This window comes from Bison bison, unplaced genomic scaffold, assembly GCF_000754665.1.
Source record: "Bison bison bison isolate TAMUID 2011002044 unplaced genomic scaffold, Bison_UMD1.0 scf7180017864291, whole genome shotgun sequence".
Lineage (NCBI taxonomy): Eukaryota > Metazoa > Chordata > Mammalia > Artiodactyla > Bovidae > Bison > Bison bison.
The window spans coordinates 124,341-138,717 of NW_011494863.1; the positions used below are offsets into that span (position 1 = coordinate 124,341).

The 14,377-nt window shown below is 39.7% G+C and overlaps 1 protein-coding gene across 1 annotated transcript in view; it reads left to right on the forward strand.

Annotated features, from left to right (window-relative positions):
* CTNNA1 (catenin (cadherin-associated protein), alpha 1, 102kDa) overlaps positions 1-14,377 on the forward strand; it is a 153,337-nt gene that overhangs the window by 119,173 nt on the left and 19,787 nt on the right. Inside the window, exons 9-10 of the mRNA XM_010850311.1 lie at positions 980-1,072; positions 12,187-12,343. Coding sequence (XP_010848613.1) covers positions 980-1,072; positions 12,187-12,343 — 250 coding nt within the window. The remainder of the gene's footprint in view (positions 1-979; positions 1,073-12,186; positions 12,344-14,377) is intronic.

Here is a 14,377-nt window from a genome sequence, read left to right on the forward strand (position 1 = left end):
GCTTCTGATACTCAACTGCCTATGCGTCTATCATTCATAACTCAGTTTGCAACTGGGGAGAAGGTATCTCTTAGCACCATGTATTCAGTTGGTCCTTGGTATTGCTAACAGAATTGGCAAACCTGTTTATTTAGAAATGTGGATAAGTGATCATGGCACTAGCAGCCACTACAGAGCAACATTCTCAGCACAGCCAGAGCTTCAGCAGAAGAAATATGACACAACTTGGAAAGATTGTCTCTGGATACACGAGTAGTGTCATTGAGGCAGTTGGATGGGAAGGTAAAGATTTTAGTTCAAATGAAGTAGCATCATTCAGGAAAGAGTCCAGCTGTCAGTGCTTTGAAGAAACCAGTTGAAGGACAGTTTTGTTCTTATCTATGGGATATCATCTCTGTTTCTTTTCCCATTTCTTATGAGGATGGCCTTACCTCCATCTCAATGTGTTAATGCTATTCTTTTTTATTTGAAAAATAGCCTTGCGTTCAAATAAAACTCATCTTGACTTTTAAGTATCCATTCACCTGTCAAATGAGAATAGCAACTTAGAATTTCGATTTCCTTCCTTCAGGAATAGCTGCAAAATACATTTTTATTGTAGTTGAGGGTACCAGTGATTCTTTAGTGCCTCGGTTCCTTAGCTTTCCTCACATCACTGCCCACACCAGCAGACCCTTGTTCTGAGGTTACTGTTCAGGCAGGTTAGAGCCCATGTACATCTGATGAGTTATAAGCCCTAGGATCTTTCAGGGTTCTGCCACCAACAATGTGACATGTGTTAGGAGTCTGTTTAATTTCCTTAGCACAGAGCTAAAAAATTTGTCCTCATAAGCAGGTAATCAGTCTGTGAGAAATAAAACACCTTTGGTGCTTTTTTCATTTGTTCTCTAAAGGTCAGGGATGGGGTAGATGTACATTTGTTTTCCTTTGCAGTCAAAAGAGAAAAATCTTCAAAGACCTTTTTTATCTTTTCTTCTAGGTGGCCAACTTGGCCTGTTCCATCTCCAACAATGAAGAAGGTGTAAAGCTTGTTCGAATGTCTGCAAGCCAGCTAGAAGCCCTCTGTCCTCAGGTAAAGTACAGCCAGCAGTGTTTAAGCTATCACCAATTGGATTTGGGTTATTAAAGTGGAAATGAATTTTATTTTATTAGTTTCATTTTTAGGATCTTAGATAGAAGCCTTGAGGACAAAATACTGATCCACAGTCCATGTAGAGAAATGTATGTTTAACTTCCAGTGATATTTGCTTAAGCGTCATGTGTTACTGTCTCCTTGCCCGTCATTTGAAATGTATAGCCTTTTTCACTGCTGGCAAATGGAGGGCAGGCAGTGGCCATTGCTAAGGGCCTTTCTAAGGGAGGGCCACCTGCAACATGTGGTAGTCCTGGCATCAGGATTGTTACCCCATGAGCCTGAAAGGATAACTGCTGCCCACCCACACTCCATCTTTATGCCCAGTGTTTGGATCTTGTTAGAGGGCATGAGATTCAAGAACTGGAAGCCTTAATCTGCTGTGTCCTGAAGTACCCTTATGATACAGATATTAATAACGTATTTCAGCCTGCTACTGGTAAAACTTGAGAACTTTTCTCCATTTCCAGTGGCATATTGTAAGGCTGGTGATTAGGCTAGGTTAAGCATCTGGGGCTTTAGAAAGACACTGAAGCACGCAGAAGAATGCTTGTTTTGTTAAATGTTAGATGAGCTGCTCTCTGCCATGAAGTGTGCTAATCGTGTTTGTGTGGCTTGATACTCCGTGCCCCTCATAGGGGTTTCTGAGTAGTGTCAGTGCTGTTTTGGTGAAGAGGTTGCTTCTCCAGTTTCTGAGGCAGAGAATGGTCATGGACATACCCTAAACCTCTTTCTAAATGTCCTGCCAGATGACATTGACCACAAATAAAGAGGAATAAATCAAGGGAACTGGAGTATAAGAGATCACAGGAATGAAGTTTCTGTGTTATGCCTGCCACCAGCTTTAAGATACACCGTAAACATTACCTTGGCTCTTTCATATGCATGATTCCTGACCAAAATAAGTAAAGACTGGTGATTAATCTGGGATCCTGACTGGTACGCAGGTTAATTAGAGCCTTTGTTCTCATTCTCAACCATGTGGGTTAGTTTGCAAATGAAAGTTGCTTCCTCTGGGTGTTAGTGTGTTGGGTCAGCTGTGGATCCACATGATCTGATCAGTGTTTCTTCAGCTTTAACCCAGTCATTAAGTCTGTTACTGGCCAGTCAGTAGCTATACAGATAATAAGCACAGTAAATTTAATCACGTCCAGAAAGTTCATGGATGAACAAGTTGTATGAAATAAATTTAGAGCAGGTTTTAAAGATTTGGCATTCTTTTCTCAGGCTTGCCTTATTACCCTATCAGTGCTTTATTTTTAATGCCTTTGCTTCTCCATTTGATTTTGAAATGCTTGAAAAGCGACAATGCTTTCACATATCGGCTGAAACAGATGGTAACATACACTGATCACACCTACTAAGAGTATTTATATAAATGATATTAAAGCCTTGAAAAAGAGAGTCTAGTAGATTCTAATGGGAGTGCTGGTGTGCATAAGTCACGTTTGGCTCGGGCTTGTTGCCCAGGCTCTAGGTGCTTTCTGAAGCAACCTTTCTCCCTCTCTTCTGTAGTTCATTTCTCCTACTAGAGCAGACCCCAGGACAATACCCGGATGATTCCTAGGATTAGGTATAGAAAGAAAAGAAAGTGAATTCACTCAGTTGTGTCCGACTCTTTGCGACCCCATGGACTGTACCCTACCAGGTTCCTTCATCCGTGGAATTTGTCAGGCAAGAGTACTGGAGTGCCATTAGTTGCCATTTGGTATATGTCCTTGATAAAAAGGTGTTACTTGTTGTGATTGTTCTCCCAGATTCCTTCCCAGGCTCCATCCTACCCTGGCTTGCAAATAGGGCTAGGCAGATTCAATGACAACAAATACAGCAGACATTGCGGGCATGGTAATGACAAACTGGATAGCAGGTGCCATTTCTAAATGAGGTAACTGTGATTTCATTCCAGCCTATTATTGCTAGATTCTTTCATTATTTGTAAAGAGAAGTCAACAATTCAGATTTTTTGGTAAGTCCCAATTTTAAAGGATTGGTAACTAACATTTTGAAATTCTTTGAGGAGGATAAAGCAAATTTCTAGGAGCTGCATCTCACCTACCCTGGCCCATGTGTTTCATACTCGAAGGACCTCTCCTTTAAGGTGGCTAATGGCTGTCCCTCTCTTCAGCCTGGTATGGGCAGTGATGTCAGGCATCACTGGCTTGTTTGATAAACCCTAGGCAAGCTAATCAACTTGAATAAACTAGTTAGTTAATTCACCAGTAGTTTAACATGGTGTTTAATACGCTGTAGCATGTAGACAATATTAAAGTATATGTTTCTTTGAGGCTACTGTCAGCATCCATTCACAGTATAGACTGTGTGTTGGGTTTTTCCAGTCTCTTTTTATGTCAGTAGCTGTACAGTAGCTGTACCCACACTGCTGTATTCAGGCAGCCCTGGCCCCTCTGTTGGGGGCTTTTCTGTGACCCCCACCCACAGTGTGGAGTTGGCTCCTAGACCTTATTGTTCCTTTCTGGAGGGGAGAGATGACAGATGGAACCTGTAGAAACCTTTCTTCCCCATCTTTCTGTTCACTTTTGGAAATGGGAAATTCTATTCTAAAGTACTAACTTTTTAGGAGTAAAGCAATTTTAACTCCAGATGTTTGTGGTATTAAAGTTGAGTTCAGACGAAGTAACCTGAAGGTGGATTTATTTTGTTGCTTGGGGGAGAAAAGCACCCCATTTTTTGGTGATTTACTGTTGTCATGAGTAGGGAAGAAAGTAGGTCAGCACTCTCTGCATTGCCTTCTGCTTTGTGTCTGCAGTATCTCACTCTGTTCACCAGAACAGGGACCTACCTCCATCTGAGCAGATAGCACCAATCTCACATGCTCTTATCAGGGGAAAAAAAAATCAAACTGTTCTGGAAAAGGACCTGATTCCCCACATCATCTCCTCACGGTGTGCTCAAGTCTTATTCCTTGGTAGCTGCTTAAAAGATTTTCATTTTTCAGTTCATCCAATGCTGGTCAAAACAAAGTGGAAAAACCCTGCCAACAGCAGGTTTTTGGCAATTGAGTCTTTAAAATCGGAGAATGGCATTTTGGAGATGATCTGACTTAATATTTTATTTTTCATAGTTCATTATGCAAGAATGAGCATTGTACATTTAAGTTAATACAAATCTGGCAGTTTAATATTTCATATGGCTGGGTTTAATGCATGGCCTTTCTTGGAAATTTAAGCAAGGGTGAATCAAGTCTTTGAAGCTGCTGCTTTATCTACATTTTTTGGTCCTTTTTTTGGGGGGAGGGGTGGATTTCTCGCTAACTGAATTGAGAAAGAAGAAATGTTATTTTTTTTTCTTCTGCGTACTTAGATTTATCTTTCATATTATTGCTTCTCCCATTGTGCTATGGAAATTCTGATCATTTTTGTGGCTAACAGGCTTGATAAGCATTTATTGTTGTTCAGTCCCTATCAAATAAGCATAAACTCAGACAGGCCTGGTTTGAATAGTTAATGAGAAAATATATAGCTCTTTAATGAGCTAAAGCATACCAGCCAGGGAAGCCTGTGGCATCAAGCTCTCATTCATATGTTATTCCGCTTCTGATTTTCTCTAACATTTTTACACAGCAGTTGCACAGAAGAGCTCAAAGGAGATGCTTCTGACTAAAAGTTTTCTCACAGCATTTTCTGTGTCTCTTTCCTCCCTTAACCCCCTCCCATGGAGGTCTGTAGGTAACAGGGCCCCAGAAACACTCTAGTCTCCTTGTAAGCCTTGTATATTGATACTGGTCTGTTGTTTTGTTTTGTTGTAAAGTCTGTTTTCCATACCGTAAAAGGTTTCCCTCTTCCATTTTCTTGAAAAGTCTATATAATTGGTATTAGTTCTTTAAATGTTTGGGGAGAATTTATCAATGAAGCCGTCTTGCCTGGAATTTTCTATTTGGGAAGATTTTAAACTAAATTGTTTAAACTATTATTTAAACAATAAATTATTTCTTTAATAGATATAATGATATTCAGATTACTTGTTTAACCATTAGCTGTTTATTCTTGACTGACTTTTGATAATTTGTATTTTATCAATTGCTACTCTATTTTTTTTCCTTCTGCTTGCTTTGGGTTTATTTCCCCCTTTTTCTAGTTTCTTAAGTTAGAAGCTTTTAAATCATTGATTTGAGACCTTCTCTTCTAATGTAACTTGTAATGTTGGTGTGTAGCTTCTCAGATTGCTCAGTGGTAAAGAATCTGCCTGCCAGTGCGGGAGACACAAGGATTGGGTTCAATCCCAGGGTGGAGAAGATCCCCTGGAGTAGGAAATGACAATCTACTCCAATATTCTTGCTTGGGAAGGCCCATGGACAGAGGAGCCTGGCAGGAGCTACAGTCCATGGAGTCACAGAGACTCGGACAGGACTAAGCATAGACACACATACACAATGTTGGTGTGGATGTTAAATCGTGTGATTGGGATGATCAATAAAGACCTCACTGAGAGAGTGATGTAGAAGCAAAGACCGGAAAGGAGATGATAGACCAAGCCAGGGACAGTGTCTGAGATGGGAGCATAGATAGGAACATTCACAGTTAAAAAGATGTAAGACAGAGCATGTGGCATAAATGCAGGTAAATGGGTAGATGCAGTGATAAGATTCGCAGACATTCTTTTTTGATTGTATTCATCTTTTCATTTAAATAGGAAGCAGAGCTATAAGCTGAGAGTGATGATGCTCTCAGAAGTGTGACAGGTTTGAGGAGAAGATATGGAATGATTACTCTTTTAGAGTCCAGACTGGAGGAGAGGAAGATACTGATTGGACTAAGGAAATCTAGTTCTCTTGCTGTCCCCAACACTGTGAGTCCTCTTGAAGTTGAGTGATAGGTATTTTAAAGTGAGATGCATTCAACATGGTTGGGAGCAGGAAATCATGAGTTTTATTTTGGACATGTTTATTTTGAGACATCTGAGTAGAGCGCTGGGTAGGAAATGGTTAGGAAATGAGTTGGGGGCTAGAATGAGTGGTCTGGGATGGAGATGTGGGAGTAGTTGGCAGATGGGTGGTATGTAAAATCATGAAACTAGAAATTGCTCACAGGTGGGAGAAGTATAGACCAGCATAGGATCAAGCCTTGGAACTCCGGCATTAGTGGAAGAAGATGACAGCAAAAGAGACACAGAAGAAGTAACCAGAATAGTGGGAATGAAACAGGAAAACTATTTGACAGAATCTAACATCCAGACCTGATTAAAGACACTTTGTATACTAGGAGTAGAAGAAAATTTCCTCAGCATGATAGCATCATACTCAATCATGAAATGCTTGAGTACTTCCCCCTAGGATCAGAACCAGACAAGAATGTCCTGTTCAGTGTTGTACTGGAGGTCTTAGCCTACAGTAGCATTTAAAAAGTTGCCATTGATATGTGGTGGTAGTGCCTAGTTTGTGGCTCTTTGCAAATATAATGAGCAAGGATAGTGAGTCACATTAATTTAGAAGTGAGAGTAAATATTTCCCTCTTGTTGTTTCTTAACTAGGTCACTTTAGGTAGGCTGTTCATGTCTTACCTCCATTTTATACCAGTATTTTAACGTTCTCCTTACTGATTTGTCAGACATTATATACTTCATCTGTCATGTATACTTAAATACAAATGTAAGCAGAGAATTTTCTTTTTTTTTTGGTGGGGCCAGGGTTGGTACACAGCATGTGGGATCTTAGTCCCTGACCAGGGATCAGATCTGTGCCCTCTGCAGTGGAAGCATGGAACCTTAACTATTCTAAAACATAAGAAATATTTATTTGTTCAGTAAGTGCATAATTAAACACATTCTTTTAGCCATATCATGTTAAATCTAACTCATTATCTATTTGGGAACAATCTTATTTTGCACATAAATATAAGTATGAAGTTCAGACATTGACTATTTTTTTTCCAAATAGCCCATCAAATGTAAAAATGGACCATCCCCCATCACTGATTTGTGATGTCTCTTTTGTCATATATTGACTTCTGCTTTATGATAGGGTGTGTTTTTAGATTTTTCTTTTCAATTACTTTAGCTTTGTATTACATTTTAACTCTTCATTCCTCCTGATCTCTATCCCATGTATATATTTGCTGCTCTCAGCCGTTAACTATTCCAGATTAATTGGTGAATAAATAGGTCAGTCCCCCTACTCCTAAACATGGACTGTGTTTCTGTTTATTCAAGTTTTTTTTTATAATGTACTCGGAAAAAGTTACTTTTGATATCTCGGTCCTTTAGGTTTCTTTACAGATTCACATATTTCCTATTGTTTTCATAAAGAGCTGATACTCCCTTCATTTTATGTCCTGTTTTCTGGTATATAGAAATGTTACTCATTTTTATATATTTACATTGTCTCTAGCTACCTTAATGAACTCTTATTAATTCTAAGAGGTTTTTCAGTTGATTTACTTCAGTTTTCTAGATAAACAAAGATGTTCTACATTGAAAAGTAATTTTATTGTCTATTCTCTAAACAGCCTTTTCTTATTTCCATTTCCCACTTTATTTCATTAGCTAGAAAGACCATTAATTAAGTAATGATGACAATAGGTATTCGGTCAATAACATCTTGACTTTTTTAAAGTAAATGATTCTAGAGTTTTCCCTAATAAGTGTCATGTTGGATGATTATTCAAAGTATTATTTTAAGTATCTTTCTAGTCCCAATACCAGAGAAGGCAATGGCACCCCACTCCAGGACTCTTGCCTGGAGAAATCCCATGGAGAGAGGAACCTGGTAGGCTGCAGTCCATGGGGTCGCTAAGAGTTGGACACGACTGAGCAACTTCACTTTCACTTTTCACTTTCATGTATTGGAGAAGGAAATGGCAACCCAGTCCAGTGTTCTTGCCTGGAGAATCCCAGGGACGGGGGAGCCTGGTGGGCTGCCATCTATGGGGTCGCACAGAGTCGGACACGACTGAAGTGACTTAGCAGCTAGTCCCAATACATCAGAAAATAGTATTTAATTTATTATGTCCCACAGTTTTGTAATCAAAACAAGAAAGTTCACCTTAGACAAGGTGCTTTTCCTCCATTATACTGTATGAGAAAAGATTACAGAACAAAGGGAGCAATTTTCTCTTTGTAAGGGAAAATTATCTTAGTATTTAAAACATATAATTAATTCCCTGCTGGTGTTTACTTGGCCCTCTTAAGAAACATTTTCTTCAGCCAGGTATTCTTACAAGGTCTAGCTCCACTCTGAGTCATTGATAACATTAGTGAATTAATGAGTTAATTAATGAAGAGTAGTCCACAATCTTGAATCACCCAGTGGGAAACAAAGGGAAGAAGGAAAAGAGGTCAAAGAACAAGCCTGGAAATGATGAAAATAGGGGAGACTATGGTATAACACATGGGAAAGCTAGGATACTTTTGACAAATAATTTATTGTCCAAACCCATTCACTTTTGAAAGTGAAAGTTAGTGAAAGTTAAGTTGTTCAGTCGTGTCCAACTCTTTGCGACCCCGTGGACTGTAGCCCACCAGGCTCCTCCATCCATGGGATTCTCCAGGCAAGAATACTGGAGTGGGTTGCCATTTCCTTCGCCAGGGGATCTTCCTGACCCAGGGATCGAACCCAGGTCTCGTGCATTACAGGCAGACGCTTTAACCTCTGAGCCACCAGGGAAGCTTTTGAAAGTAGTGGGCTATTAATAGTAACTGGGTTGGCCTAGTCTTCAAAACCTACAATCTATAATTGATAGTTTCGATAATTTATCCCTTCCAGTTAGCTGGGAGGGAAGAGGAATTAGTTATACCAGTCAAGTGGGTCTGATTCTTCTTTAGTTTTTTGATTACAGTCTTTGAGGGGTAATATGATAGCCTCACTCTTGGATACCCCTCCAATATATTGGGAATTACAGACATGACCTGAAGACATGCGGTTTCTGTAGCACCGAAAAAACATGATCCCAAACTCCTGCTCTCAGGTACGATGCCCAAATGACTCTGTGATAGCTGCTGTCCTACCTCGCAGATCTCAACTCCATCACTACCAGTTTCCCCTGTCCTTGCTTACCTTCAAAGTTGCATTACTATGAACACATTTATTTCCAATAACCCATAAGCACCTGTACCTAGAGATCTTCCTAATGATTCTCTCAGCTCTTTTTCAAACTACTTTCATTATTTATTCATTCAGTGAATATATCAAAGGATCTGAAAGGTATTTCTCCAAAGACACTAGGGGTCAATAAGTACGTTAACAGACAATATCATGAGCCATCAGGGAAATGGAGATCAAAACCACAGTGAAATATCACTCCACACCCACTGGGATGGCTGTTATTTAAAAAATGGAATAGGGAGAAAGGGAAAACAAGTGTTAAGGATATGAGGAAATTGAAACTCTCATATATGCTGGTGGAAATGTAAAATGGTTCAACTGCTTTGGAAGATAGGCAGTTCCTCATAAAGTTAACCATATGACCCAGCAATTCCATTCCTAGTTACATATAAAAAAACAGTGGAAATAAATGAAACACATATGTAAATATTCATAGCGTTATTCATAATGACCAAAAAGTAGAATTCATATGTCTGTAGCTGATGATTGAATAAAGAAAATGTGGTAAATTCATATAATGGCATATTATTTGTCAGTAAAAAGGGTGAAGTACTGATACATTTTATAGTGTGTATGAGCCTTGGAAACATGTTAAGTGAAAGAAGCTAGTTCCAAAAATATACATATTAGTACGATTCCATTTATAGGAAAAGTCCAGAATAGGTAATTCATAAAAATTTACCAAAATACATAAATTTAAAAAATCACAAAGTTAAGTTAGTGGTTGCTGGAAGAAAGGATTAGGAGAAATAGGGAGGGACTGCTAGTGGATATGGAGTTTCTTGTTGGAGTGATAGAAGTGTTCTAAAAATGACTGTAGGACTGGAAAAGGTCAGTTTTCATTCCAGTCCCAAAGAAAGGCAATGCCAAAGAATGCTCAAACTACGGCACAATTGCACTCATCTCACACGCTAGTAAAGTAATGCTCAAAATTCTCTAAGCCAGGCTTCAGCAATATGTGAACCGTGAACTTCCTGATGTTCAAGTTGGTTTTAGAAAAGGCAGAGTAACCAGAGATCAAATTGCCAACATCCACTGGATCATGGAAAAAGCAAGAGAGTTTCAGAAAAACATCTATTTCTGCTTTATTGACTATGCCAAAGCCTTTGACTGTGTGGATCACAGTAAACTGTGGGAAATTCTGAAAGAAATGGGAATACCAGACCACCTGACCTGCCTCTTGAGAAACCTATATGCAGGTCAGGAAGCAACAGTTAGAACTGGACATGGAACGACAGACTGGTTCCAAATAGGAAAAGGAGTACATCAAGGCTGTATATTGTCACCCTGCTTATTTAACTTCTATGCAGAGTACATCATGAGAAACCCTGGACTGGAAGAAACACAAGCTGGAATCAAGATTGCCGGGAGAAATATCAATAACCTTAGATATGCTGATGACACCACCCTTAGGGCAGAAAGTGAAGAGGAACTCAAAAGCCTCTTGATGAAAGTGAAAGTGGAGAGTGAAAAAGTTGGCTTAAAGCTCAACATTCAGAAAACGAAGATCATGGCATCCAGTCCCATCACTTCATGGGAAACAGATACGGAAACAGTGGAAACAGTGTCAGACTTTTATTTTTCTGGGCTCCAAAATCACTGCAGATGGTGACTGCAGCCATGAAATTAAAAGACGCTTACTCCTTGGAAGGAAAGTTATGACCAACCTAGATAGCATATTCAAAAGCAGAGACATTACTTGGCCAACAAAGGTTCGTCTAGTCAAGGCTATGGTTTTTCCTGTGGTCATGTATGGATGTGAGAGTTGGACTGTGAAGAAAGCTAAGCGCCGAAGAATTGATGCTTTTGAACTGTGGTGTTGGAGAAGACTCTTGAGAGTCCCTTGGACTGCAAGGAGATCCGACCAGTCCATTCTGACGGAGATCAGCCCTGGGATTTCTTTGGAAGGAATGATGCTAAAGCTGAAACTCCAGTACTTTGGCCACCTCATGCGAAGAGTTGACTCATTGGAAAAGACTCTGATGCTGGGAGGGATTGGGGGCAGGAGGAGAAGGGGACGAAAGAGGATGAGATGGCTGGCTGGCATCATTGACTCGATGGACGTGAGTCTGAGTGAACTCCGGGAGTTGGTGATGGACAGGGAGGCCTGGCGTGCTGCGATTCATGGGGTCGCAAAGAGTTGGACACAACTGAGTGACTGAACTGAACTGAACTGAATGGTTACAAAACTGAATATACTAAAAATCTTTGCATATTACAGTTTAAATGGGTAAATTGTTTGGCATATAAATTATATCTCAGTAAAGCTGTTTGTTGTTTTTTTTGTAAAGAAATGACTTCTTATTATTTTAGAAGAAATAACTTTTAAACTTAATAAATATTATACTTTCTTTGAAGTTGTATGTCAAGTACAGTATGCCTCAGAAAAACATTTTTCACATATGTAGTTTGAGAACGTACCAAGAGCCTAAAATGCGAAAGTTCATCCCAAGACTAAGAATGATGGGTGACTGGAACAAACATAGGCATCCTGCAGTCGGAGTAGTGATGTGCACCTATAAGGTGCATCTCTAAACAGTTAATGTTTTAACATACATTTAATAATATGGAGAAGTATTTAAACGAAGCAGGATAGTCAGTTTTATTGGCATATAATTCTAATTGTGAATTTTTTGACTTGGCACATGTACATGTGTATGTGAGGAGAAAAAGCCTGGAATATAAATGTCAGAAATTGTGAAGAGTTGCTGTCACAGAGTGGGGAGATTAGAGATAATTTGTGTTTGTTACTGCCCATAGTTCCAGTATTTCCAGTACTGTATTTTTGATGAATTGCTTCCCATTCATATGTAAAGCCTTTTGTTTAATACTTCTCTGTTTCCATCGTTGTAACTGTTTAAGTGGAGCATGTGGTATTGTGTGTCCTCATGAAATGCACAGGAGACAAAACCATAGCCACTCCACCGACCAAAGTGTCTGGCTTATTTTATTTTCTTGACTCTGAAAGAGTATACAACGAACTTTAATGTCTTTGCAGGTTATCAATGCTGCATTGGCTTTAGCAGCAAAACCACAGAGTAAACTGGCCCAAGAAAACATGGATCTTTTTAAAGAACAGTGGGAAAAACAAGTCCGAGTTCTCACAGATGCTGTCGATGACATTACTTCCATTGATGACTTCTTGGCTGTCTCAGGTAATGAGCTGATTCCCCAGAGAAGTATGTGAGGATGTGCATAATTACTTTCACCTATGTTACAATAATGGACAATCAAAACACCCCCAAGTCTGGCCAGGTAAATTATTTTAGCAATAATACTATGATGGTTTTCATTTTAATTAAAGAAAACAGCTACCAGTGACTCCCAAGCAGTTGGACATGGGGTTGGAGTTGTTCTGCTTGTGGTGGGGCTGGTCTCAATCTCAGAGGTATGAATCAGGAAACTGCCTGGAGGAAGTTGTTCTCTGTGTGGAGTAAGATTTTGAAGCTGTGACCTGTACAACTCCATAAGCATCCACCTTTCTTGCTGCTGTTGTGTGTAGAAAAAACACTGACCTGCTGGACTGGTGGTTTGTTAATGAGCCTGTGAGACTTAGGAGACAGGATTCCCAGCATCATCAGCTTCAGTTTCTTTTGTAAAAATTGTTCCGCTTGGAAAGCATCTCTCTCTCCCTCAGAAATGATCGTAGTTTAACTGCCTACTTTCGAAAGACTCTGTCTGCATGATGCACAGATAGAAAACAGAGAGGAAATATTTAAGTACCATTTAATTATGAACTTGCAAAAAATAAATCTGGGTAATTCACCTCACAAAAACAGTTGATTTCATTATATAAACATAAACTGGTAATGACATAGTAAATTGCATTCATATAGAAAATGTCTGTCAACTGCAATTCCCTGTTTATCACACAGATAAATTTCAATCCATCTCCTTAGAGTTGAGCAAGTATAAATGCATTCTCCATTTAACAGGCCTCTGCTGCCCTTGGCCACGCTGCTTGCTCTCTGGAGGTGCCAGGCTTCGTGAGGCCAGTGGCCTATTGGGCAGTCAGTGGCTGGTCCTTGTAGGGCTGAAACTACCTGTCACCCCAGGGAACCACAATCTTGAACGTGGGAGATGTGAGCGGCAATGGGGCTTGAAACAGAAGTGTTACTTAAGTACATGCACAGCACAGTCCTCCAGCAGTGACCTATATAAGGTGACACTGTGTTCTGCATACCAATGTTCCCCTGTCTCTGCTCACTCTCCTTGGGACTGGAGCATTGGCTCTGCTTGAAAGATTGGGGAGCAGGGAGTCTGTAAACTGCAAAACAAGGGGGTGAACCATGCTGCTGCAGGACTGCCAAATTGCAGGTGCTGGTACTTTAAAACAAAAAACCTATTTGCAAGCACATTTTTGCAGGTGCCAAAAATGCAGCAATTGCTTTTTTGGGAAATCTTGGCCTTCTGTTGTTTTCCCAATGAAATACTGAATTATTCTTTTTCATAGGTTTAGAGAAAAACATTCCACCTTCACAGCACACTTTTAAGCAAACAACCAATTCTGAAATCTAAATGCAAAGCCCCCCTCTGGAGATAGATATTACATTCCTAAACTTACTTACCAAGTAAGGCTTGGTCTCAAGGGATTTCTAGTCCTCTTACAGCAGAATAAAATATAATAGAATCAGATGTCCCTCATGCAGCATTCTTCAGATCAGAGAACAAAGGGGATTTTGCAGTGGCATTTAGTGGGATCCAGGCAATATCTTTAGGGTATATGACATAAAACAGAAGAACAGTAAAGAGAAATCAGATTTTCTAACAGATAACTTTTGTCTGGTGAGTATGTTCAATTTTTATGCAAATATGGGAAAATAGAAGGGTTGACTTGATGGAAAAGAGTTTAGACAGTTTCCATTTAGCAAATAAACACAGAACAGTAGTCTCAGTCAGGAGATGGTAGTGCTTTCAGAGCATATGAATTTCAGAGACCCTCATTAGTGTGTTTCTCTAAGGTTTTGTCATAGGCTTGCTTAGTTGTCAGGTAATTAATTAATTAACAGGACAAGGCTATTACTCAAAATTCCTCTGGTTGTCACGGTGTGCTTTTCAGGGGCTTGGTTTGAAAGGAAGAGACAGGCAGATGCCTGTGTAGAGTGCTACTGGATTGATCAGTTAAGTTTTGGCATTTAGATTCCTTTATACCCTTACACACTAACCTCATCCATGGCAGCTTTAGCACT